The sequence below is a fragment of the Camelina sativa genome, chromosome 11, assembly GCF_000633955.1.
Source record: "Camelina sativa cultivar DH55 chromosome 11, Cs, whole genome shotgun sequence".
Lineage (NCBI taxonomy): Eukaryota > Viridiplantae > Streptophyta > Magnoliopsida > Brassicales > Brassicaceae > Camelina > Camelina sativa.
Genome location: NC_025695.1, coordinates 25,609,714 through 25,629,610, shown reverse-complemented (window position 1 = coordinate 25,629,610; position 19,897 = coordinate 25,609,714). Strand labels below are relative to the sequence as shown.

Below are 19,897 nucleotides of genomic sequence, written 5' to 3'. Positions count from 1 at the left end.
ATGAGCTTCAAACAGCTAACCAAAGTTTCTTTAATATAATAATATTACAATTATCTTAGGCTTTGTTTTACCAAACTTGAAAATTGTGATTTCTAATCGTTAAAATTGACACGTGTCACGATCTGATGAGTTACTAACTTTGATATTTAATCGTTAAAACTAACACGTGTCATGATCTAGTGAGATTTTAACTTTGATCTCTGATCATTAATACTAACACGTGTCACGATCTGGTGAGTTACTAACTTTGAGAACCAAGCTTTCTATAATAAGATATTACTTGTCGTTCTATGTAAATTTACATATACTAGGTTAGACCCGCGCGATGCCGTGAGATGTTATTCTATACATTTTGAAATATATTTGATGTTAAAAATATTATTTTTAATTTTTTGAAATTATATTAATCATGAAAATTATGGTTTACACAATGATAAGATATAGAAATGGACTAAAAAAAACCTACAATAGTTTGTAAGTCCGTATTATTTGTTATTACAATTATTTACATTTAAGTCAAGTAAATTTAATCCTATAATTGGCTTAACTCTATTATATGTTATGTTTTTTTCTTCTATTACTTGTTATGGGAGATATATTAGTGTGGTTTTATTTTGTGGTATATTTTTTGTAGTTTACAAATTTTGATGATGTAAGTTTATATAGTTTGTGTTGCTGTTAGGTTATCATTTGTTTTGTTTCCTTTTGTAAATTACCTATTCTTTTTATAACAAGTCCATGTATGTCAAAGTAAATAGACATATTTTTACTCTAGTTTGGTTTTATGTTATTATTTAAATATTATACCTTTGTTAAACTATATACAATGTTTATAAGGATTATGTTAATTGTCAAAGTTATTTTAAAAGTTATAGACGATTTAGTTTTCTTTAATTTAAAACATTTAGTTTTCGATCTTAAACATCTTTTTAATTTGTTATTGGTATTCTTATATGTAAATCTTGAGAGAAAAGGAACCTTTGTTATCACACGCCAAAATTCAAACATTGCAATCATCACTGTGAAAAGGAATCACATAGTAAATGCAAACCAATAAGATAGACATATGAAATTTTTTGTTGATAATACGTAACTGATTTACTCTAGTTTATGTATGCTTCACAAAGAGAGTTTATCCTCCAATCATGCTTGAGAGATTACTCTAGTTTGGTTCATATCCGTTATATGTATAAGCTTTATCACAAAAACAAAAAAAAATGCTGACGTGTTGCGCCCACAAAGCTCGAGAAATTATTTCTTTTTTTGTCTTCAGTTTTTAATAGTATTTCTATTTACATACCATTGTATTTTCTTAAATGACATCCAAAATTTAATTATTTTATTTTCTTTATAGCTTAATTGTATCACTTACTTACATTTTCATAAAATTTGAAGGAATCTTGATTCATATGGTGAGATAATATAAAATTTTAAGAACTCTTAATTATTATTCAAAAATTTTATATATTCAAATAAAACTGAAAATATATACTACACAAATAAATTTGAGATCCCAAATAATAATTTTCCGATAAATATTATAGATTTTGTATATGTAAAGTACAGTAAAATTATTTAATAATTATTTTACTCTGCAAATAGTGCGGATTGATATTTAGAGTAAAATAAACTGCCAAAATGATAGATTATAAATAATACATAACCAAGATGTTTAAAGAACCTTGTGTCCCTTAATGAATAAAATATCAAGTTCTCTCAACTCATCAAAAGTTCTTAAAACCATCAAATCAGATCAGAGACACCTAAAATAAACCATATAAGTGTATATATATATATATAATATATATATATATATATAATATATATATATATATAAGATGGAAATATAAATCACATAGATCATATTACTTCTAAGGTGATAGCCTCAAAGGTAACTTGCTTAGCCAAATATACTTGAGAAAATTTTCAGATTATTCGAGTTAATCAACCAAAACACAACAAAGGTTTTCCCAAAATCAACATTAGAGTTTTCCTCCGATTCTATACATAATATTCATGATAAAAAAAATTCGTAACAAATTTAGAAATTTCTTGTAGCCAATTTCTCACACATAAAAATAAACAATAGAATTAAGGGATATATGCATTTTGCATGAAAGCAGCAGCACCGGTGGAGCCATTTTTCTTTATATTATTTGCATAAAATTATTTCTTTCTCTGATACGTAACCTTGTAGTTAGAAAAATTACAAAGTTACAATCCAATAATTATGTAGAAATTTACTGATAGATTTATTTTTCTATCTTTTTTGGAGAATTTTAAATTGCTACCATCTAACATAACTCTTGCATAAAATCGACAAGTAACTTGATTAAAAAATTTCTTCAAGCTTTATATAAAAACAAAATTGTTTTAAGTGTTGTAGAGTTTTTAAATGACTAAAGTTATATCATGCTTCACATATGTACATGTGGAAGAGAGGAAGAGAAAGAAAATTTATTATTGGATAAATATGGTGAGTTGTACTAATTCTTATATTTTGATTAGTCACATGTTTTAAATGATGTGTCAGCTCCAGATTTCTCCAAAATGTTGATTTGTCATCATGTAAAGAAAAACGCATTCAGTTTTATTGTATTGATTAAAAATAATAAAATTTATGTTTTGTCCCTCATTTATATATTGTATTGATATAAAAATTTAATAAACTAAAATTTAGGAATAAAACTAAAAATTTGTTAATAAATTTGCATGTAAATATAAAAGTAATATGAAAAAGAATTAAAGGGAATATCAACGAATGAGTTAAAGAAACTTGACAAAATTAGTTAGACCCACTAGGAAATGGCCCAATCAATCTTTTTGGTCGCCCCTACAACTATAATGAACTAAGAACTAAACGTGAGAATCAAATACCCTAAGCAAAGACACAAATCGTTGAGCTGGTGGTGAATTTAGCAATGTCAAAGTCGATATCTTCACTTCCAGATGATATGATAGTGAGCATCCTAGCCCGTGTATCAAGATCGGATTACCCAATTCTCTCCTTAGTCTCCAAGACCTTTCGTTCCTTCATTGCTTCACCAGAGCTTTACCAGACTCATATCTCTTAGCCCACACCGAGATTTGTTTCTATCTTTGCTTACGATTCCCCCCTGACTCAAACCCTCGTTGGTTCACTCTCTGCACAAAACTTAAGAAGAAGAAGAAGAAGAAGAAATCTTTTTCTTTTTTTTTTTCTTTTTTATCTTTTTTTTTGAACAAACAGAAGAAGGAATCTTTTTTTTTTGGTTCCGATCCCAATCATCAACGCTCCTCCTCCTTCTGTGGAATTGTCTAGCATTGTCTCTGTTGATTCTCGTCTCTACGCCATGAGTAGCCAAGAACCAATCGAAGTTGCTCCTCCTTGCTCCTCTAACGTCTCCTTCCTTGACTGTCGAACTCACACTTGGCTCGAAGCTCCAAGCATGAGATTGGCTCACACCAATACTCGACTTGATGGAAAGATGTATTTACCAGGAAGCTACGAGAATCCTGATTCTTTCAACTGTATTGAAGAAGTTTTCAGCAAAAAGACTCAAACTTGGAAGCCCCAGCCGCTCAAAAGGCCGACTTTAGGAGTTTCAGATCTGCAGGGAAAGATTTACATTTGGGAAACCGTTACGGCTATAAATCTAAAGGATATAACTCGGGAAGTGGTAGGATTAGGTAGGAGTAAGGCATGGGTTTATGTTTGGATTGAGAACATTGTCTATTTTTATAGTTCTAGTGGGGAGTTTATGTGGTTCGACGATCTTTTCAATCAGAATAATGAAGCAAATTGCAGAAAACTAAAGGGTTTGGAGGAGGGGTTACCTAAGTTTGATAGTGATAGTACTGTTAGAATGGCGAATTATGGTGGTAAGTTGATGGTTTTGTGGGACCAAAATGTTCTTGCAAGTGAGTCTGAAGAGAAGAGGATGATTTGGTGTGCCGAGATCTCGCTTGATATACGCAACAAACACGAGATTTGGGGCAAGGTTGAGTGGTTTGACTCTGTGCTTACAGTCCCTAAAGCTTATGAATTTGTGTGTGCTACTGCTGCTACTGTTTGATAAATGAATCCGGAGAGAGGTTATGTATGAAGAGAAGATGATGACTTTTGGTGTGCTGAGATGAAGAGATTTGGGGCAAGGTTGAGTGGTTTGAGTTTTTGCTTACAGTCCTTGAAGCTTATCAATTCGTGTGTGCTATTGCTTCTACTGTTTGATATATGACTCATGAGACTGGTTATGTTTTGTCGCCTTTATTTAAGTATTGTCACATCTAAAGGATATAAATGTCTTGTGTTGCGGTGCTTAGCGGAATATTTATTGACAATTGTTTTCTCTTATAAATGTTTATTGATATAATCATCTAAAAGGATTCTATTAAAAAATAGCGGTGCTTAGCTGTCATGTAAAATATCGGCTCTCATTCCAATATGTTCAAAGGATCATCTAAATAACAACAAATGTTTATCATCTAAAGCCGAATTAATCGAGTTTAAATAAGAAATCAGCAGAATACTAGTCAAGGATATATATAAATAGTGGCGTCCTGTGCATCGAACCCAATTAACAAGCATAACGAAAGAAACACAAAACACTAATCTAGTGATTTTAAACTTTATCATTTGAGACAATATCAGTCATGCATTGATCTTAGTTGGCTTAGCCAAGAAGGTAGGGTTATCATTACCAGCCATTATAACAACAATCCTTGGTTCCATATCTAATGGCTTCAACACTTGCTTCTTTCCTTGTTTCTCTTGCTCTTCGATGCAAGAATTCGAAGTGCTTTGCTTGTGGTAGCAAGCATAAGCCATGGCGATTAATGAAACCGCAAAGAGCCCAAACATTACACCCCACGCACAAATCTTTGAGAGAACAGGAGAGTTCAAGTTCTCTAGCCCGGAGTTAACTGGGACCAATGAATTGCTATCCAGACTCATTTCCTCGTTGAGCTTGAAATCTGATCTTCCCTGCCTATTTCACCACTTTTTGCTTCTCGAGTTTGTGGCCTTTATTTATATTTATAAATATATGGTCTTACCAAAAAAAGTGAAAGGTTTTGCACAGTATTTAGATGCCAAGTTGCCTTCTGAGTTTTAGTCCTAAAAGGATTTATTCTTTCTTGAACACTTAAGATATTCTTGTCTCGCTTTTCTTATGAACCTTATGTCTTTTGTGTTTGTGAAGTTAATATTTTCTTATTATATATCGATTTGTGAGTTGATATTGATTCTATCGAGTTTTTGCACAAAACATAAAATTACGGTAGTTTTCTTGTTATATAAGTGACGAAAATAATTTGTCTAACTTCATCTTTGCAAAGTGTAAAATTTTTGTTTTTGTACAATTAGAGCCCAAACTATTTTTGTTTTGTTTTGGTACAATCAGCCCCGGCTCAAGTGGGGAGGGCAGAGGGGCAGTGGCCCATGGGACCATCAACAATTTCAAAAAATTTCTTGTGTTATAAGGGTCCATTTTTTTTTTTAAATAGTTCAAATTCTTAACATTTAAATGTATATTAGGGTCTCTTTTGTAGAAATAAGTTTTAAGAGGGTTCAAACAAGTTTTTAAAAGTACAAATATACTAAAAATTCAGTTTATATGTACCTTAAAGGGTTCAAAAAAAAAATTTTGATCTAGGGCTCTAAATAGTTTTGAGTCGGGGCTGGGTACAATCACAGAAAAAAAAACTTACCAAAACTAAGCCATAAATCAAATTGTCATCCGCAAAAAAATTAGAACGAAAACAAAAATTTTAAAACCACAAGAAATTTTGTTTTGGTACAATCAGAGTCGACATGGAGTTTTACAGATGACAATTCAGTTTAGTTTGGTTTCAGTTAGTTTTTTCGTTGTAATTTAACTTTATTGATTTAAAAAAGATTGTAACTAACTGAGTTTGGTTTGATAAAATTTTGGGGTGGTTTGATTTCAGGCAAGCAAATTAACTAAAAATTGCATAATTAATCAAATAATGTTTCAATTTATATGCTAATTTATGAAAGAAATCCAAAAATGAGAAAGGATAACAAAGAATACATGATCATGAGATTAAAAAAACAGAAGCAAAATCCATTACAAGTAGCAATAAATATTTTTAAAAAAACAACAGTCTGAATAATCAAACTATTAAACCTAACCTTTAGGTTCAAAAAATGAATTATTGTTTTTATTCGTCAAAAAAAAAGTTGCATGATGGAATTGGAATGATATTGTCTTCATTTGTTAATGCCGGTGGCATTCTTCACTGATTCGGTAGCTCCTTGTGCCTTCTCCTTGATCTGCTGGCCCGTCTGTATGAAACAATTTAATTCCAAGTTATTATTTACATAAGAATACTTACTTAATATTTTTATTTAGGTGGGATCTATTCTAATTCATGAAAACTATATGAATTTTACAAACCTCTTGGAGGGACTCCTTGGCAGATTGGGCAGCGTTGCTAGCCTTGTCCATCATGGTGCTAGCCTTTTCCTGAACACCAGTTAATAACAAATAATTATATTATCAAGCATGTTAAAAAGTGTTTTTTTTTTTTACTTGAAGAAATCCCTATTAATTATGGATCAGCTCTTGTAATAATATTATCGTTGAAGTAATTTAGGATTACCTGAGTTTGACCTTTGGCCTGGCCGGCTTGGTAGCTAATGTTCTGGTTGCTTGACATTTTCAAATAGTTTGGTTAAGAGAAAGACAAGTTTTGTTTTCAAATTAAAGTGAGATTGTAGGATTTGAATTGAGTTAAGTGTTTCCTCCAAAGGTTCCATTGTTTATATAGCTCCCATGAAGCTTTCTTTTTCTGACACTTGTCATTAAAGTGTTGGTAATATGAGGTGTTCCGGATCAAGTGGAGATTAGGATGACTTAATCCGTATTTAGTTCAGATCAGAGTTATATGGGATATATTTAGCTCGATTGACTCATTCTAGTGATTGTTATTTCGTCTCTTTAGTTTTGGTACTGTTTTGATTTGATTAATTCAGCTTTATTATTACAAGGATTGCATCTTTTTAGGATTTGAAGTTTGAATCCAATTAAAATTGCTCAGAGGAAACTCAAACCCTCTTGAAAGCATTAGGTGAGAAAATGATTCTTCATAAAAATCTGATATGTCACCTACAAGGTCAAGAGGCTCCAAAGTCTAACCAAGTATTTCAACATTGATCATGATCACTACTGAGCTTATACAGGCACTCACTAGTTAACTTCACAAGACCTCACTTCTGTTCATTTCTTGTAAAATACTCTTCGATATAAGAGATCTATCACCTACGTGACTCCAAAAGAATTTCAAAACATCTTTATCACCAGCGTAAGAGGCACTGATGGATTTATACAGTTTCAAGTTTACCATCAACCGTCGATTATACATTGTATCAAACAAAGCAGAAGCTTCAGTGACATTCCCTGTTCTCCAATACGCATACGCCATGCTAGTGTATATTACGCTATCTCCCACTAAACCCTTCTTTTCCATTGACTCGAATAGCACTTTGGCGTCATTCACTTGTTCTAACTTACAAATCCTTCTTATTAATCCTCTGTATAGAGCCACATCAGGGCAAAGACCTCTTTTCTCAAACTCCTCTGGGAGTTTTACGATTTCTTCTTGCTTGTTCTGGTAATAGAATCCATCCACGAGCCAAGAATAAGCCGAATATCCTGGAGATAAACCTTTCTCTAGCATAGAGAACATTTCCTCCTTTGCATTGTCCAGTTCCAACACTTTACAAAACCCGTGAATCAATGCTTTGTATGAATACATGTCAAGCTTTAGCCCCGATTCAATCATCTTCTTCTTTACCTTCACTGCAGATACCATGTCCCCGATTTTGCTATACGCGTTGATCAAAGTATTGCAAGTGATATTATCAGGTTCTATCTTTTTCCCACTCATCTCAGTCAAAAGCCGGTTAGATTCTCGTATTCTTCCATCTTCACATAACTTACGTAGAATCGAGTTGTAAGTCACAACTCCAGGAGTAAACCCTCTTGACTCCATTACCTCACGTAACCTCAAAGCTTCATCTATATCATTCATTCTACAATACCCATCAATCAAAGTAGTATAAGTAACATGGTTCGCCGTAACAACTCCTTTGATCTCCCGAAACAGCCTCGTCGCTTCCCTCATTCTACCTTCTCTACTAAAACCATGTATGAGTGAGTTATAAGTGACGATATCAGGAGCAACACCACTTCTCTCCATCCTATCTTGCACGGACAAAGCCTCGTAATGCATACCCTTTTTGCAATACACCGAGATCAACGTGTTGTAGGTAAAAAGATCAGGAAACACACCCTTTTCTTCCATCTCACTCAACAATTTCTCAGCTTTCTCAGGATCTCCAGATTTAGAACAAGCATGAACCAATACATTATACACATGAATGTTAGCCACAACACCTAACTTAACCATCTTCTTAAAAACTTTCCAAACTGTATCAGTCAACCTCTCTTTCACCAAACTATTCAGTAACACAGTACAAGCCTGCAAATGAGGCTTCAATCCACAACTCCTAATCTGCTCAAACACCTCAATAGAATCACTGACCATCCTGGATTTAGCGTAATATATAATCAACCAGCTAAAAACGTGAGATAAAACTTCTGGGTCTTCTGAAACACCTCCAAGTAAAGATCTCAAAACAAGTGGAGATGACAAAAGCTCTCTCTGAGACAATTTATCGAGCAGTTGGTGTGCAGTTTTGAAATGCTTGTACTTCGTAAGAATCAAAATCATTTTCCAAGAAGATTGTAAACTATGCTTACAACCTGGTAACGAATCAGTCCAGGTATAGAAACTCCATGAAAGAGAAGGTCCGCCATAACCAGAATACAAAGAAAGCTCTGAGATTACCTGAGTGATGATCGCTGATTTCAATAACCCAGAATCAGCTTTGTGTTTCAGTATATTTTTCCAGTTTCCTTTCAACACAGCTCCACAGATGCTTTGTGCAATCAAGGCTTCTCCATTTGCAGACAACAAATTCACCATTGTTGTTTTGTTGCTCAGGTGTTGCAGCAACAGAGACGACGATTCGTGTGCAGCAACGAGTTTGAGAAGCTGTACCGGTTTAAATTTCTCCAGTCGCAGAACCAGACCGGATAATTTACTAATAGTTGAGTAAACAACCGAATTTAAAACCGGAACCGAATCGATTGTGTTTTAATAACCGGGTATGGACCGGTTTATGAGAAATACGCTTTGTAAACCGAATCTTTCGGATCAAAATAATTCGAAACCAAACCGAGTTCATAGATTTAATTACCGAACCGAATTGAATGTAAATGAATAACCGGGAACGGACCGGGTTATGAGAAATACGTATATGTCCTCTCGTCTTGCTGCTATTAACGACTTTACCCTTGTATCTGCTTCAGTTCAAAACCTCACAAAACCCTAGTTTTAACATCGTCGTGCCCTGACTTAATCCCAATTTTTCCGATAGCGTCGACGCCGATAGAAAAGAAGATGAAGGAGACGAGAAAGCTGAAAAACTGTAATCTTCACCAAGGTAGGATTTAATTTTTTATCTTTCTTTCATGCTTAATTGGGTTTCACGATTTTTGATTTGATTTGTGAGGTAAAGACCTTATAAGAGTTTGTACTGTATTGTATTTGTGTTGATGAGTGTTTGTGTATACTAAGATTTGTGTTCTTAGAGTTTGCGTAATTGATTTCGAAACTTTGAGAGCTTTAATTTGGAATGACATTAAACTCAATTACAAAGGGTTTAATCTTTTTGTGCAGTTGAAGTTAATTGCTTTTGTAAATTTTTGTTTGTCCAATTGAAGTGACGGGTAAAGTCAATGCAGAAGAGACTGATGGGAAGAGAGTTGGAAAAAAAATCCAGAGGAAGAAGAAAGTGAAAGTGAGCAATGTCGACTTAAGCGAGGAGCCTCAGGCTACAGAGCTCCAAGGTGAAAGTTTTGACTTTGATGGAACTAGAACTTCTTAGTTTGATAAGATGTGTTCTGGTGTTGAATTTAGTACCTTTTTTTAATTGGCTTACAGCTATTTCAAGTGAGAAACTCAAAACAAAGAAGAAGAAGATTCAGAAGAGTAAGGAAATAGATAGCTCTCCAGCTGATGGGAAGCTCAGTGGGAAGACGAAGAAGAGAAAAGAGAAAAGAGGCAATGTTGATATAAGCGAACCAAATCTGGAAGGTGAATTTTATTTTATTTTTGGCAGACCAATCTGAATTTACTACCCAGTACCCAGTTGTTAGGTTCTGGTATTGAGTTTAGTATCTTTGGTTCTTGTTACAGCTATTCCAACTGAGAAAGTCAAGGTAAAGAAGGGCAAGTTGAACAAGACAAAGAAGAAAAGGAAGGCCGAGGAAATAAGTAGCGCTTCAGTTGAAGATGATCATCTGAAAAGAGAAGGTGAGTAGTTCAGGCTTGTGTTAACTCATTCATTTGCATGAAGAACTTTAGCTAGTTTCAAGTCTTTGTATAATATTTCTTTTTAGCAGTATGTGAACTTTACTGTCTATCTATATCTGTCATGTGATTCTAATGTGAGGGGTTTTTATGAATTTTAAGTTTGCCATGGCCGTAGTGGAACTTCAATAAGTAACCGGTAGTACAGAGCTGCCTGCTTGGTGCAGTCATCGTCTTGTTTAGGTTCTTGTTTAATAAAGCAAAATCTTTTTTGTAGGCAAGTCTAAGAAATCAAATAAGAAGAAGAAGATGGACATGACCTCTACGAAAGAGAACAAAATTGAAGAGGAGGAAGATGTTCATGAAATTTCTTCAGGCGATGAGGACTGCACAAGGGGAATGAAAAGTATAAATGGACCAAAAATTATTGCTCTCTTCTATTATTAGCTGCATATGATTAGATAAGCCTGAACACTCCTGAATCTGTTTCTGCCTTAACTTGATAAGTCCTCTTTCAAACTGCAGAGTGGGTTACTGATTACTATGAGAGTAGACCTGGCTTAGACGAGCTGCAAAAGAGAATCGATGACTTTATGACTGCTCACGAAGAGCGCCTTGAACAGGTTCTTCTTTCCGTCCTATATTTTTAAGCGTACATGTCTGTTATCTAAGTGACCACAGCGTTTTTGTCTAATGCTGTCATATGTGTTGAACAGGAGAAAAAAGATAGAGAAGCTAAAGCTGCAGAAGGTGGATGGACTGTGGTCGTGCATCACAAAGGAAGGAAAAAGACAACCGAAACTGAAACTGGAACAGCCGTTGGATCTTTCTCGCAGGCTGCGGTGGAGGATAAGATTGCTAAGAAGAAACAGAGTGAGCCCGTCGCTCATGGTTTCTACCGTTTCCAAAGGCGAGAAGCACAACGCAACGGTAAGTCTTTGGCTTTTTCTATATCCAAGGCTTCAAACTTTGTGTCAGTATCGGTTTGGCTCCAGTCAGATTTTATACGCACCCCCCTATTCACAACCGGCCCTTCATATCTGTCCGCCCTTATTCGGATGATTGATTATTGGTTTTGTGTTTCTTGTTTGTTGACAGAAATCTTGGCGCTTCAGAGTAAGTTCGAGCAAGACAAGAAGAGGATACAACAACTTCGAGCTGCTCGTAGGTTTAAGCCTTTCTAAGAAAAACAGATCCCATACGGAACAGCCTGAGTTTTAATTTTTGTGGGTTTTAGCCTCATGAAACTCAGGAAGAATATCATGAATGTGTTTTATGATCAAATTTTTGTAATTGACAATTTCAGGCTGTTAAACGAAAAGAAAATTTACTTTACCCCTTTAAAGACTAAATTGGATCACTTTCTGAAATCGCATTAACCGGCCCGAGGAGGCGAGGACTTATAAAGTTGCCATTTTACTGGGAAAAAAACACCAAATTATTTGTTTGTTTCGTATGTTCCTCCTCATCGTCATCTCTCAGTATTATCAGAGCATTCTTCATATATTGTGGAGTTAATATATAAAACAGATCGTCATCTCTCAGTATTATCAGAGCATCTCTCAGTATTATGAGAGCATACTTTTGAAAGTCTTTAACCAAAACTAGGTTTTGAACCCAAACTACGCGTGAGTTTATTTGATATATTTGGTAAAAATTATATATGATTGATGACAGTTATGAAATATTAGTTTATATAAAATTTTAAATTACAATTGATTGGTAAAAATTTATTTTTAAAAATATTAAAGTCACTTGTGTTAAAAATTCAAATCTGATCAAAAGAATCATGAAATTCAAATCCAAACCGTTTCTTTGACTATCAGACAAACAAAATATTTTTATAATCATGAATTAATCTTATTTTCTTATATTTAATTGACCACCACCATCTATGTCTTTGTGATTTATTTTTCATTGTTTTCTTAGTCTTCATATTCTTTCTCATCATTTTCATTGTCAAATTTTCATGATAAATATCATCGTTACTTTTACCGTCCGGTTCTTCATTGTACTCATTTTTTTCCTCTTCCTCATCAGCTTCCTCACATTCTTCCACTGGATAATCATTTAAAACATTTTTTTAGACTGTCACACAACTTGTTAACCCATCAAACTCTAATACAAAAATCATTGCCTCTTGTCTCATAAAATTTGTGCAATTTTATGGACCAGCTTATTCACTACATGCACCCAATTATTGATACTTTCACCTGTATACTTACTCGGTTTTAGATCCACACGTATTGAACTTTTCAAACCAAAATCCTTAATACTACATAATTGCAAATTACTTGTATAGAAAGTAATATGAACACATGTATAGCTAATAAAACATGTGTGCTTGTCATCGATCCTTCTTCTTTAAACCTAAAAAATTAACTCAAATAACATCAACTCAAGATCTTTTGATGTCAATCCTTCTTCCTTTGACCCAAAAGATAATTTTACATAAACAATATCAAATCATCTATAAAGTCATACATAAAAACATGTTTTCAATTTTTGAGAGTTAAATATTAATAATACTTAAACTTCTTATAGAGTTTAAATATTTATAAATTTTAAAATTTCTGTGGAGGTATGTATAATATGTTTAAATATCCTATAAAGTTTAAATATTTATAATATTTGAACTTTTTAAAAGTTTTAGTAATTATAATATTTTAAACTATTATTTTTTAAAAAAAATTTGGACGTCTGATAAATCAAACTTCCTGTTCATTCATAGTTGGAAGCATATTAGTCTTATTTATAATGGTTTTCAGCTGTTGTCTAAAATTTTCTAGCCGATGTGGGATGTTGCATATATACTTATTTATAAGTATTTTTAATATAGAAATTTAACATAATTTCAAAAATGTTAATTATTGAGTTGTCTGATCTCAATTGGTCGTTTAATATAGAAAATTCTAGAAATTTAAAAAATGTTAATGAATAACATGTCGAATCCCGATTGAATGTTTTAAATATTTTTAATATTTTTAAACTTAAACATCCCATAAAGTTTAAATATTTATAATATTTGAATCTTTTAAAAATTTTTAGAGTAAAATAATAATAATACTTAAACTTCTTATATAATTTAAAAGTTTCAATAATTATAATATATTAAACTTTTCAAATTTTTAAATTTAGATGCCTGGTAAAAGCTTCCTGCTCATTCGTAGTTAAAAGCATATTCGTCTTATTTATAATGGTTCTCAGCCATTGTCTAAATTTTTCTAGCCGATGTGGGACGTTGTAAATACATTTTTTTTTGTCAACCATTGGGTCACAACTGACCGGCCCATTAGTCAAATCCCTACATTCGTAGGGAGCGGGACTCGATCCCAGGTGTGATGGTTCCTTGTACATTAAGGACTTACCATTGGTCATTGCACTAAGGTCACTTCACAACGTTGTAAATACACTTATTTATAAGTATTTTAATATAGAAATTTAACATAATTTCAAAAATGTTAAATATTGAGTTGTCTGATAGCGATTGGTCGTTTTAAAAAAAAATCTTAATATAGAAAATTCTGGAAATTTTTAAAAATGTTAATAAGTGACATGTCGAATCCCGATAGGTTGTTTAAAATCCTATGTGGACAACTTTAGAAGCTTATAACGATAAAAATTATATATGATTGATGACGGTAATGAAATATTATCTTATAGAAAACTTTAAATTACTATTAAGGAAAATTTTAAATTTCAGATACACAATTTTTAAAAATATAAAAATCAGTTGTGTTTTAAAATCAAATCTGATAAAAAAATCATGAATTTATCTCGACGTCCAGGCGAGGCGGATCAAACTGGTGACCTCACATATCCTAAACCATTTCTTTGACCACCAGAAAAACAAAACAATTTTATAATCATGAATTTATCTTGTTTTTCTTATTTAATTGATCGCTATCACCTATGTTTTCTTGTTTTTTTATTCAATGTTTTCTTATTCTTCATATTATTTCTTGTCATTTTCATTGTCAAATTTTATGGTAATTTTTATCGTTACTTTTACCGTTCGGTTCTTCGTTATACTCTTTTTATTGTTCTTCCTCGTCAACTTCTTCACATTCTTCTACTGAAAAACCTTTTTTTTTGGACTACTCTACAACTTGTTAACCCATCAAACTTCAAGACAAAAATCATTTCTTTTCTCATAAAAATTGTGCAATTTATGAAGACCAGCATAGGCAACACATGCACTCCAATTATTGATAATTTCATCTTTATACTTACTCGGTTTTAGATCCACACGTATTGAAACTTTTCAAACCAAAATCCTTACTTGCAGAGAAGGTAATATGAACACATATATAGTTAAAACAATATTTGTGCTTTTCCTCGATCCTTCTTCTTTAAACTCAAATAACATCAAATCAAGGCCTTGCGACGTCAATCCTTCTTTCTTAAACTAAAAATAAAATTTTTATTGCAAAAGTATCAAATCATCTGTAAAGTTATACACAAAAAAATGTTTTACAGCTCATAAGAGATATAAAGCACAAACTAATATTTAGTAATTCTTTAACTTTTAAATTTTTAATAGAGATTAAATATTTAAAATATTTCAAACTTTAGATGTTGTTTAAATATTTGTAACATTTTATTGTTTTTAGAGTTAAATATTAATGACACATTAACTTTTTATAGAGTTTAAATAGTTATAATATTTTAACATTTTTATGGAGGTATTTATAATATTTCTAAACATTCTAAAATAAATATCTAAACCTTTGAAAAATTTAATTTGCTAAATTTATAGTTAAAAACATATTAGTTTTATTTATAATGGTTCTCAGCCATTGTCTAAAATTTTCTAGCCGATGTGGGACGTTGTACATATTTCTGTTATTTGTATAGATTTTACTTTTTTTCTAAAAAATCTTAATAATATAGATTACTACTATATTTCCAAAAAATATTATTAGTGAAATATCTAATTCTTAGAGGGAGGTACTGAACTTAACATTTTAAAGGATTTTAAAGTATTCTTAAAATCCTCTGTTATTCAATTAAGAATTTTAAAAAATCTTATGAAATCCTATGTTATTCAACTAAGATTTTTATAAAATCCTTTAAAATAATTCAAAATCTCTTGTTATTCAATCAATAGTTTTTAAAACCAACTTAAAATCTCTTGTTATTCAAAATATCACAACTTTTTTTAGAATACTACTTTGAATGATTCTAAGAGACTTTTTCTTTGCTTTTTAGTTAAAAAATACTCTTCTCAAAAATCACACAAAGTCTACCAATAAAATCTCACAGAATCTTTTTTTTTTTTTTGTCAACTATTGGGCCACAACTGACCGCCCATTAGCCAAATTCCTATATTCGTAGGAAGCGGGACTCGATCTCTGCTGTGATGGTGCCTTATACAAATGGACTTACCTCCTGCCACTGCACTAAGGTCACTTCACATCTCACAGAATCTTATAGAATCACATTTCATTTTCGAAAAAAAAAAATAAAAAAAAAAACTAAAATACAATCAAATCTCCTAAAAATCTCTGAAATCTTTCAAAATTCTAAAATATTAAAATCCTACCAAATCCTTAAAACGTCAAGTTGAATACCCCCTCTTATTGTTTTTTTTAAAATCCTATATGGACACCTTTAGGATTTTAGAGCTTCAACTTTTTATTAGTATAGATATAATGTCTTAAAATTTCTATGGAGGTTAAGTAATTGTAATATTTTAAAATATTCTATGAAGTTTAAATATATTTAATATTTTAACCTTTTAAAGTTTCAAAATTTCTAATATTTTAAACTTTTAAAATTTATAAATTAAAATTTTTTTAAAACCTTTTAAATGTTAAGAAATTTTTAAAATTTAAAAATTATAATATTTTGAAACCTTTTAAAAGCTAAGACTTTTAGAAGTTTCAATATTTGTAATATTTTAAACTTTTAAAAGGTTTGAAATATAATATTTGAACCTTTTAAAAAGTTTCAATATTTATAATATTTTAAACTATTAAAATTTAAAAATTATAAGATTTAAAAACTTTTTAAAAGCTAAGAACTTTTAAAAGCTTCAATATTTCTAATATTTAAACTTTTAAAATTTTAAAATATTATTATATATTTTTTTGAAACTTTTAACGTTTTAATTTGATCAATTAAAAATCCGGATCAAACCGAATAAAACTTTTAAAGTTGGACGCCTGATAAATCAAGCTTTCCTGCTCATTCGTTGTTGAAAGCATATTAATCTTATTTATACTTGTTCTGAACCATTGTCTAAAAAATTTCTAGGCGATGTGGGATATTGTACATAGTTATTTTATTTCCATAAATTTAAAATTTTTCTTTTTCTAAAAAGTTCTGGAAATTCAAAAACTGTTAATGAATGACATGTCAAATCCTGATTGATCGTTTAAAAAATATCTTAATATAGAAAATTTTGAAAATTTAAATAATGTTAATTAGTGACATATCGAATTTTGATTTGATGTTTTAAATCCTAGGTGGATAGCCTTAGGAGATTATCTTTTATTTAGTATAGATTAAAAGAGAAAATATAAATTTGAAATTAGTTACTATATTTTTGCTTTGATAGTTTATCTCGTCTTATGGGTGTCTAGTTGTGATACATTTTCTTTAATAATATTTTGAAAGTAATATGAAGAACACACTTCAAAAATGGTAGATAAATAAAAATATAAATTCTTGAATAAAATATGCAAATTGCATTTTTCATTGATCACACAGGATTTATACATTTGTGGATGATAGATATACCCTTTTTGTGATCAACCTACATCAGATATTTTGCTACTCCATTTATATATAAAATTTAGAATATCTAAAATTTGCCAAATTATTGAAACACATTTATCTCCTGTCTTCACCAACCCATAAGTCTCCTCTTAAGCTCCATCCTACAAAGACACAAACAAACCACATTGTTAAGACCAAAATCTAGGCAGAAAACGATCTTTTCCAAACTAACGATATAAACCGAAACTATATATCAATCACTAAACCATATCAGGGTTAAACCGGTTAGTTACCTCATAAGTTGGCGGTCTAGAGCACCTGTAGACATCATACCACGATTCTCATATGCCCTCCGGATAAGGTATGGAACCGCAGTATCGACTGGCCCGTATGGCATGTACTTGCTAACATTGAAGCCGGCCCTTTTCAGTCCGAAAGATAACGCATCCGACATCCCGTAAAGCTGTGCGAACTCGATCTTCCCGTTTTCTTTATCGATTCCTAGCTCACTTGCTTTCCTTGCCCCTAGTTTACCTATCATGGATCATAAACAAGAAAAAAGAAATACATTTAAGTATAACAATGTCTAGCTAGGGAAAATTATATCATTTAATCTAGGGGTGAACATACCGGAGTCAGTGTTATGCGTAGCTAAAATGACCGCAATGCCTGATCCATTGGAGGCTTTCTCCATAAGGAAACTCATACATTCATTGTAGCAATCATGTGTATCTTGAATTGTGTCGTGGACCGGTGACTTGTGACCCAAGGAATCTGCTAACTTAGCTTCACTAGACATATAAGCCCCTCTCACCAATTTAAACCCAATAGGAACTTTCATTTTCTCCGATTCTCGTAAAGCCAAATGCAATCTCTCTCCCGCATCTTTCAAATACGCTTGAATCGTGTTGTAAACAATAGGTCGATCTTTATCCGAATTGAACATGATCGCCGACCAATACGCCATGTAATCGATCGCCGGTTGGAGAATAGTGTCTTCGGCATCGATTAGTAACGGTACGTTCGATTCTTGACATCTCTGACAGACGGATTTGAGTCGTTCGTGAGCTTTCTCAAGCTCTCGTTCTTCCTCTACGGTCAGTGGTTCCGGTTCAGTGGTTGTGTGGTAGAGAGGACTTAAACCGGAGAAAACCGGGAATGAATTGAGTTTCCATGGAAGTTTGAAATTTGGGTTCTTGTATTGCCAACGGAGCAAATCACTAACTCGTTTTAAGACATCCATTGGACAAATCGCTGTGATCTTGACCACCACTGAGCTTAACTATTCAAAAACAAAAACAAAACAAAACCAATAACCGGTATAAACCGGGATTATTGTAATAAAGCGAGGAGAGAATATTCCTATGCGTGTAGTTGACAATTCAGATTGACGAATATGTCCTCATTGCGTGATTAACGTGTTAACTTGCAAGTCTGACTAGGAGACGACGTAGCTTTGATTGTTATTTCATACTTACCAAAAAAATCATAATATGTAGACAAGTCGTTATATAAAAAGAAAAGAACGAGTTATCAAAAATTAAATAAAAATCAGACGACAGCTAACAAGTTGGTGTTCCTTTTGGCTTTTTAAGGTTTTATGCCTTCTTCTCGAATCTAATTTAATTTATTCCATATTTGTTTTCTGACTAAACAGTAAAACTATACTTTATATATAGATATTTATTCTTGTTAAGGGTTTACTGGCACAAAATTGACTATCATATATAGTTGTATGCTAAAATGTTTGATCTATATTAAAATAATGGAATGGTAGCAAAAAAAAGAAAAACTAATATAAATGAAGTAATTTTTTTAGGGAAAATGGAGAAATGCATAGAAAAAGTCTAGAACGTGACATCTTTGAGACTAGAATAATAAAATAGGACTGAGAATGTCTTACGTGAGACGTAGGTAGGGTTTTAGCAGCTTCGACGGTTTCCATGAATTTCTTAATGTTGTCATCACAAGCGGCACCGTCTTCTGCGTGTTCAACGCCGTACACCAACATACCTTTAAGTCCTGTTGACTCATAAACGCTCCTCACACGTCTCGCGGCCGCGGTGGCGTCTTCACCTGCACAGAAATGTTCGTAAAACGTTCCTTTCACGATACCGAGGACCAAATCGCGTGTAAAGGTCGTCTCCATGAGTTTCGAACTCATGAGCCACGAGCCAATATCAACCATAGGGCCTATGGCCGTGGCATGAAGAACTGCGGTTGAGCGGATGAGGTTGGAGATTGGGACAGAAGCAAAGAGTCGTGATTGGTCGGAGAGATCTAGGTCAACGTCTGGTTTTGGTTGGTGGTCCAAGGAAATGATCTCCGGGATGACGGTGGTCGGAGGACCGACGGGGCTCACGGTGGAGAAACGGCGGACGAGGTTTGGTCGGAGGAAACGGTTTGCCATCGTCTGAACTTTATACAGAGTTCTGTTTTCTTTCTTCTTTTTGGTTATTTAGATTTCTCTTCTTTTTTTTCTTTTTTTCTTGACAAGCGTTTTTGTGGGTTGGGGTTTGTGTGTGTATGTGTTATTGCAACAAGTATTTATAGACACACAAAGGCTTTATGTGTGTGTTTACATATGTGGTAAACTTTGTAATAGATGTCAATATATGTTTCTATCTTTATGTCTGATTTGGATAATATCATAACATAAGTTACTTTTTCTTAAAATTGGAATACAATCCGGAAATTAATAATCAAGAATTAGAAGAGAATCTTCTCAAAATGTGAAAATTTACCTAAATTTTTGTTTGACTGGATAAGTCATTTCAGTTTTTTTTTGTTTTTC

The 19,897-nt window shown here is 32.4% G+C and overlaps 5 protein-coding genes and 1 pseudogene across 6 annotated transcripts; 2 read left to right on the top strand and 4 right to left on the bottom strand.

Moving 5' to 3' along the window:
• Positions 2,727-4,372, top strand: LOC104724222 (annotated as a pseudogene).
• Positions 4,398-4,994, bottom strand: LOC109127634 (protein GLUTAMINE DUMPER 7-like). Its single transcript, XM_019232669.1, has one exon. The coding sequence runs from the start codon at positions 4,931-4,933 to the stop codon at positions 4,631-4,633; it is 303 nt and encodes a 100-aa protein (XP_019088214.1). The 5' UTR covers positions 4,934-4,994; the 3' UTR covers positions 4,398-4,630.
• Positions 6,042-6,719, bottom strand: LOC109127556 (late embryogenesis abundant protein 2-like). The gene is made up of 3 exons (XM_019232505.1): positions 6,604-6,719; positions 6,399-6,467; positions 6,042-6,286 (listed from the first exon to the last, which is right to left on the bottom strand). The coding sequence occupies exons 1-3, from the start codon at positions 6,658-6,660 to the stop codon at positions 6,212-6,214; spliced, it is 201 nt and encodes a 66-aa protein (XP_019088050.1). The 5' UTR covers positions 6,661-6,719; the 3' UTR covers positions 6,042-6,211.
• LOC104724223 (pentatricopeptide repeat-containing protein At5g38730-like) lies at positions 7,116-9,051 on the bottom strand. Its single transcript, XM_010442681.2, has one exon. It carries the CDS (start codon positions 8,989-8,991, stop codon positions 7,201-7,203), a length of 1,791 nt encoding a protein of 596 aa, XP_010440983.1. The 5' UTR covers positions 8,992-9,051; the 3' UTR covers positions 7,116-7,200.
• On the top strand, positions 9,382-11,715 carry LOC104724224 (protein FAM133A). 2 transcript variants are annotated; one of them, XM_010442683.2, is made up of 8 exons: positions 9,382-9,511; positions 9,813-9,917; positions 10,012-10,164; positions 10,267-10,383; positions 10,658-10,786; positions 10,906-11,003; positions 11,097-11,310; positions 11,479-11,715. In XM_010442683.2, exons 1-8 carry the CDS (start codon positions 9,469-9,471, stop codon positions 11,562-11,564), a joined length of 945 nt encoding a protein of 314 aa, XP_010440985.1. In that variant the 5' UTR covers positions 9,382-9,468; the 3' UTR covers positions 11,565-11,715. The 2 variants fall into 2 exon arrangements, with proteins under 2 accessions (XP_010440985.1, XP_010440984.1); XM_010442682.2 differs by having other exon boundaries at positions 9,792-9,917.
• LOC104724226 (proline dehydrogenase 2, mitochondrial) lies at positions 17,034-19,637 on the bottom strand. The gene is made up of 4 exons (XM_010442684.1): positions 19,007-19,637; positions 17,734-18,385; positions 17,397-17,637; positions 17,034-17,264 (listed from the first exon to the last, which is right to left on the bottom strand). Exons 1-4 carry the CDS (start codon positions 19,511-19,513, stop codon positions 17,231-17,233), a joined length of 1,434 nt encoding a protein of 477 aa, XP_010440986.1. The 5' UTR covers positions 19,514-19,637; the 3' UTR covers positions 17,034-17,230.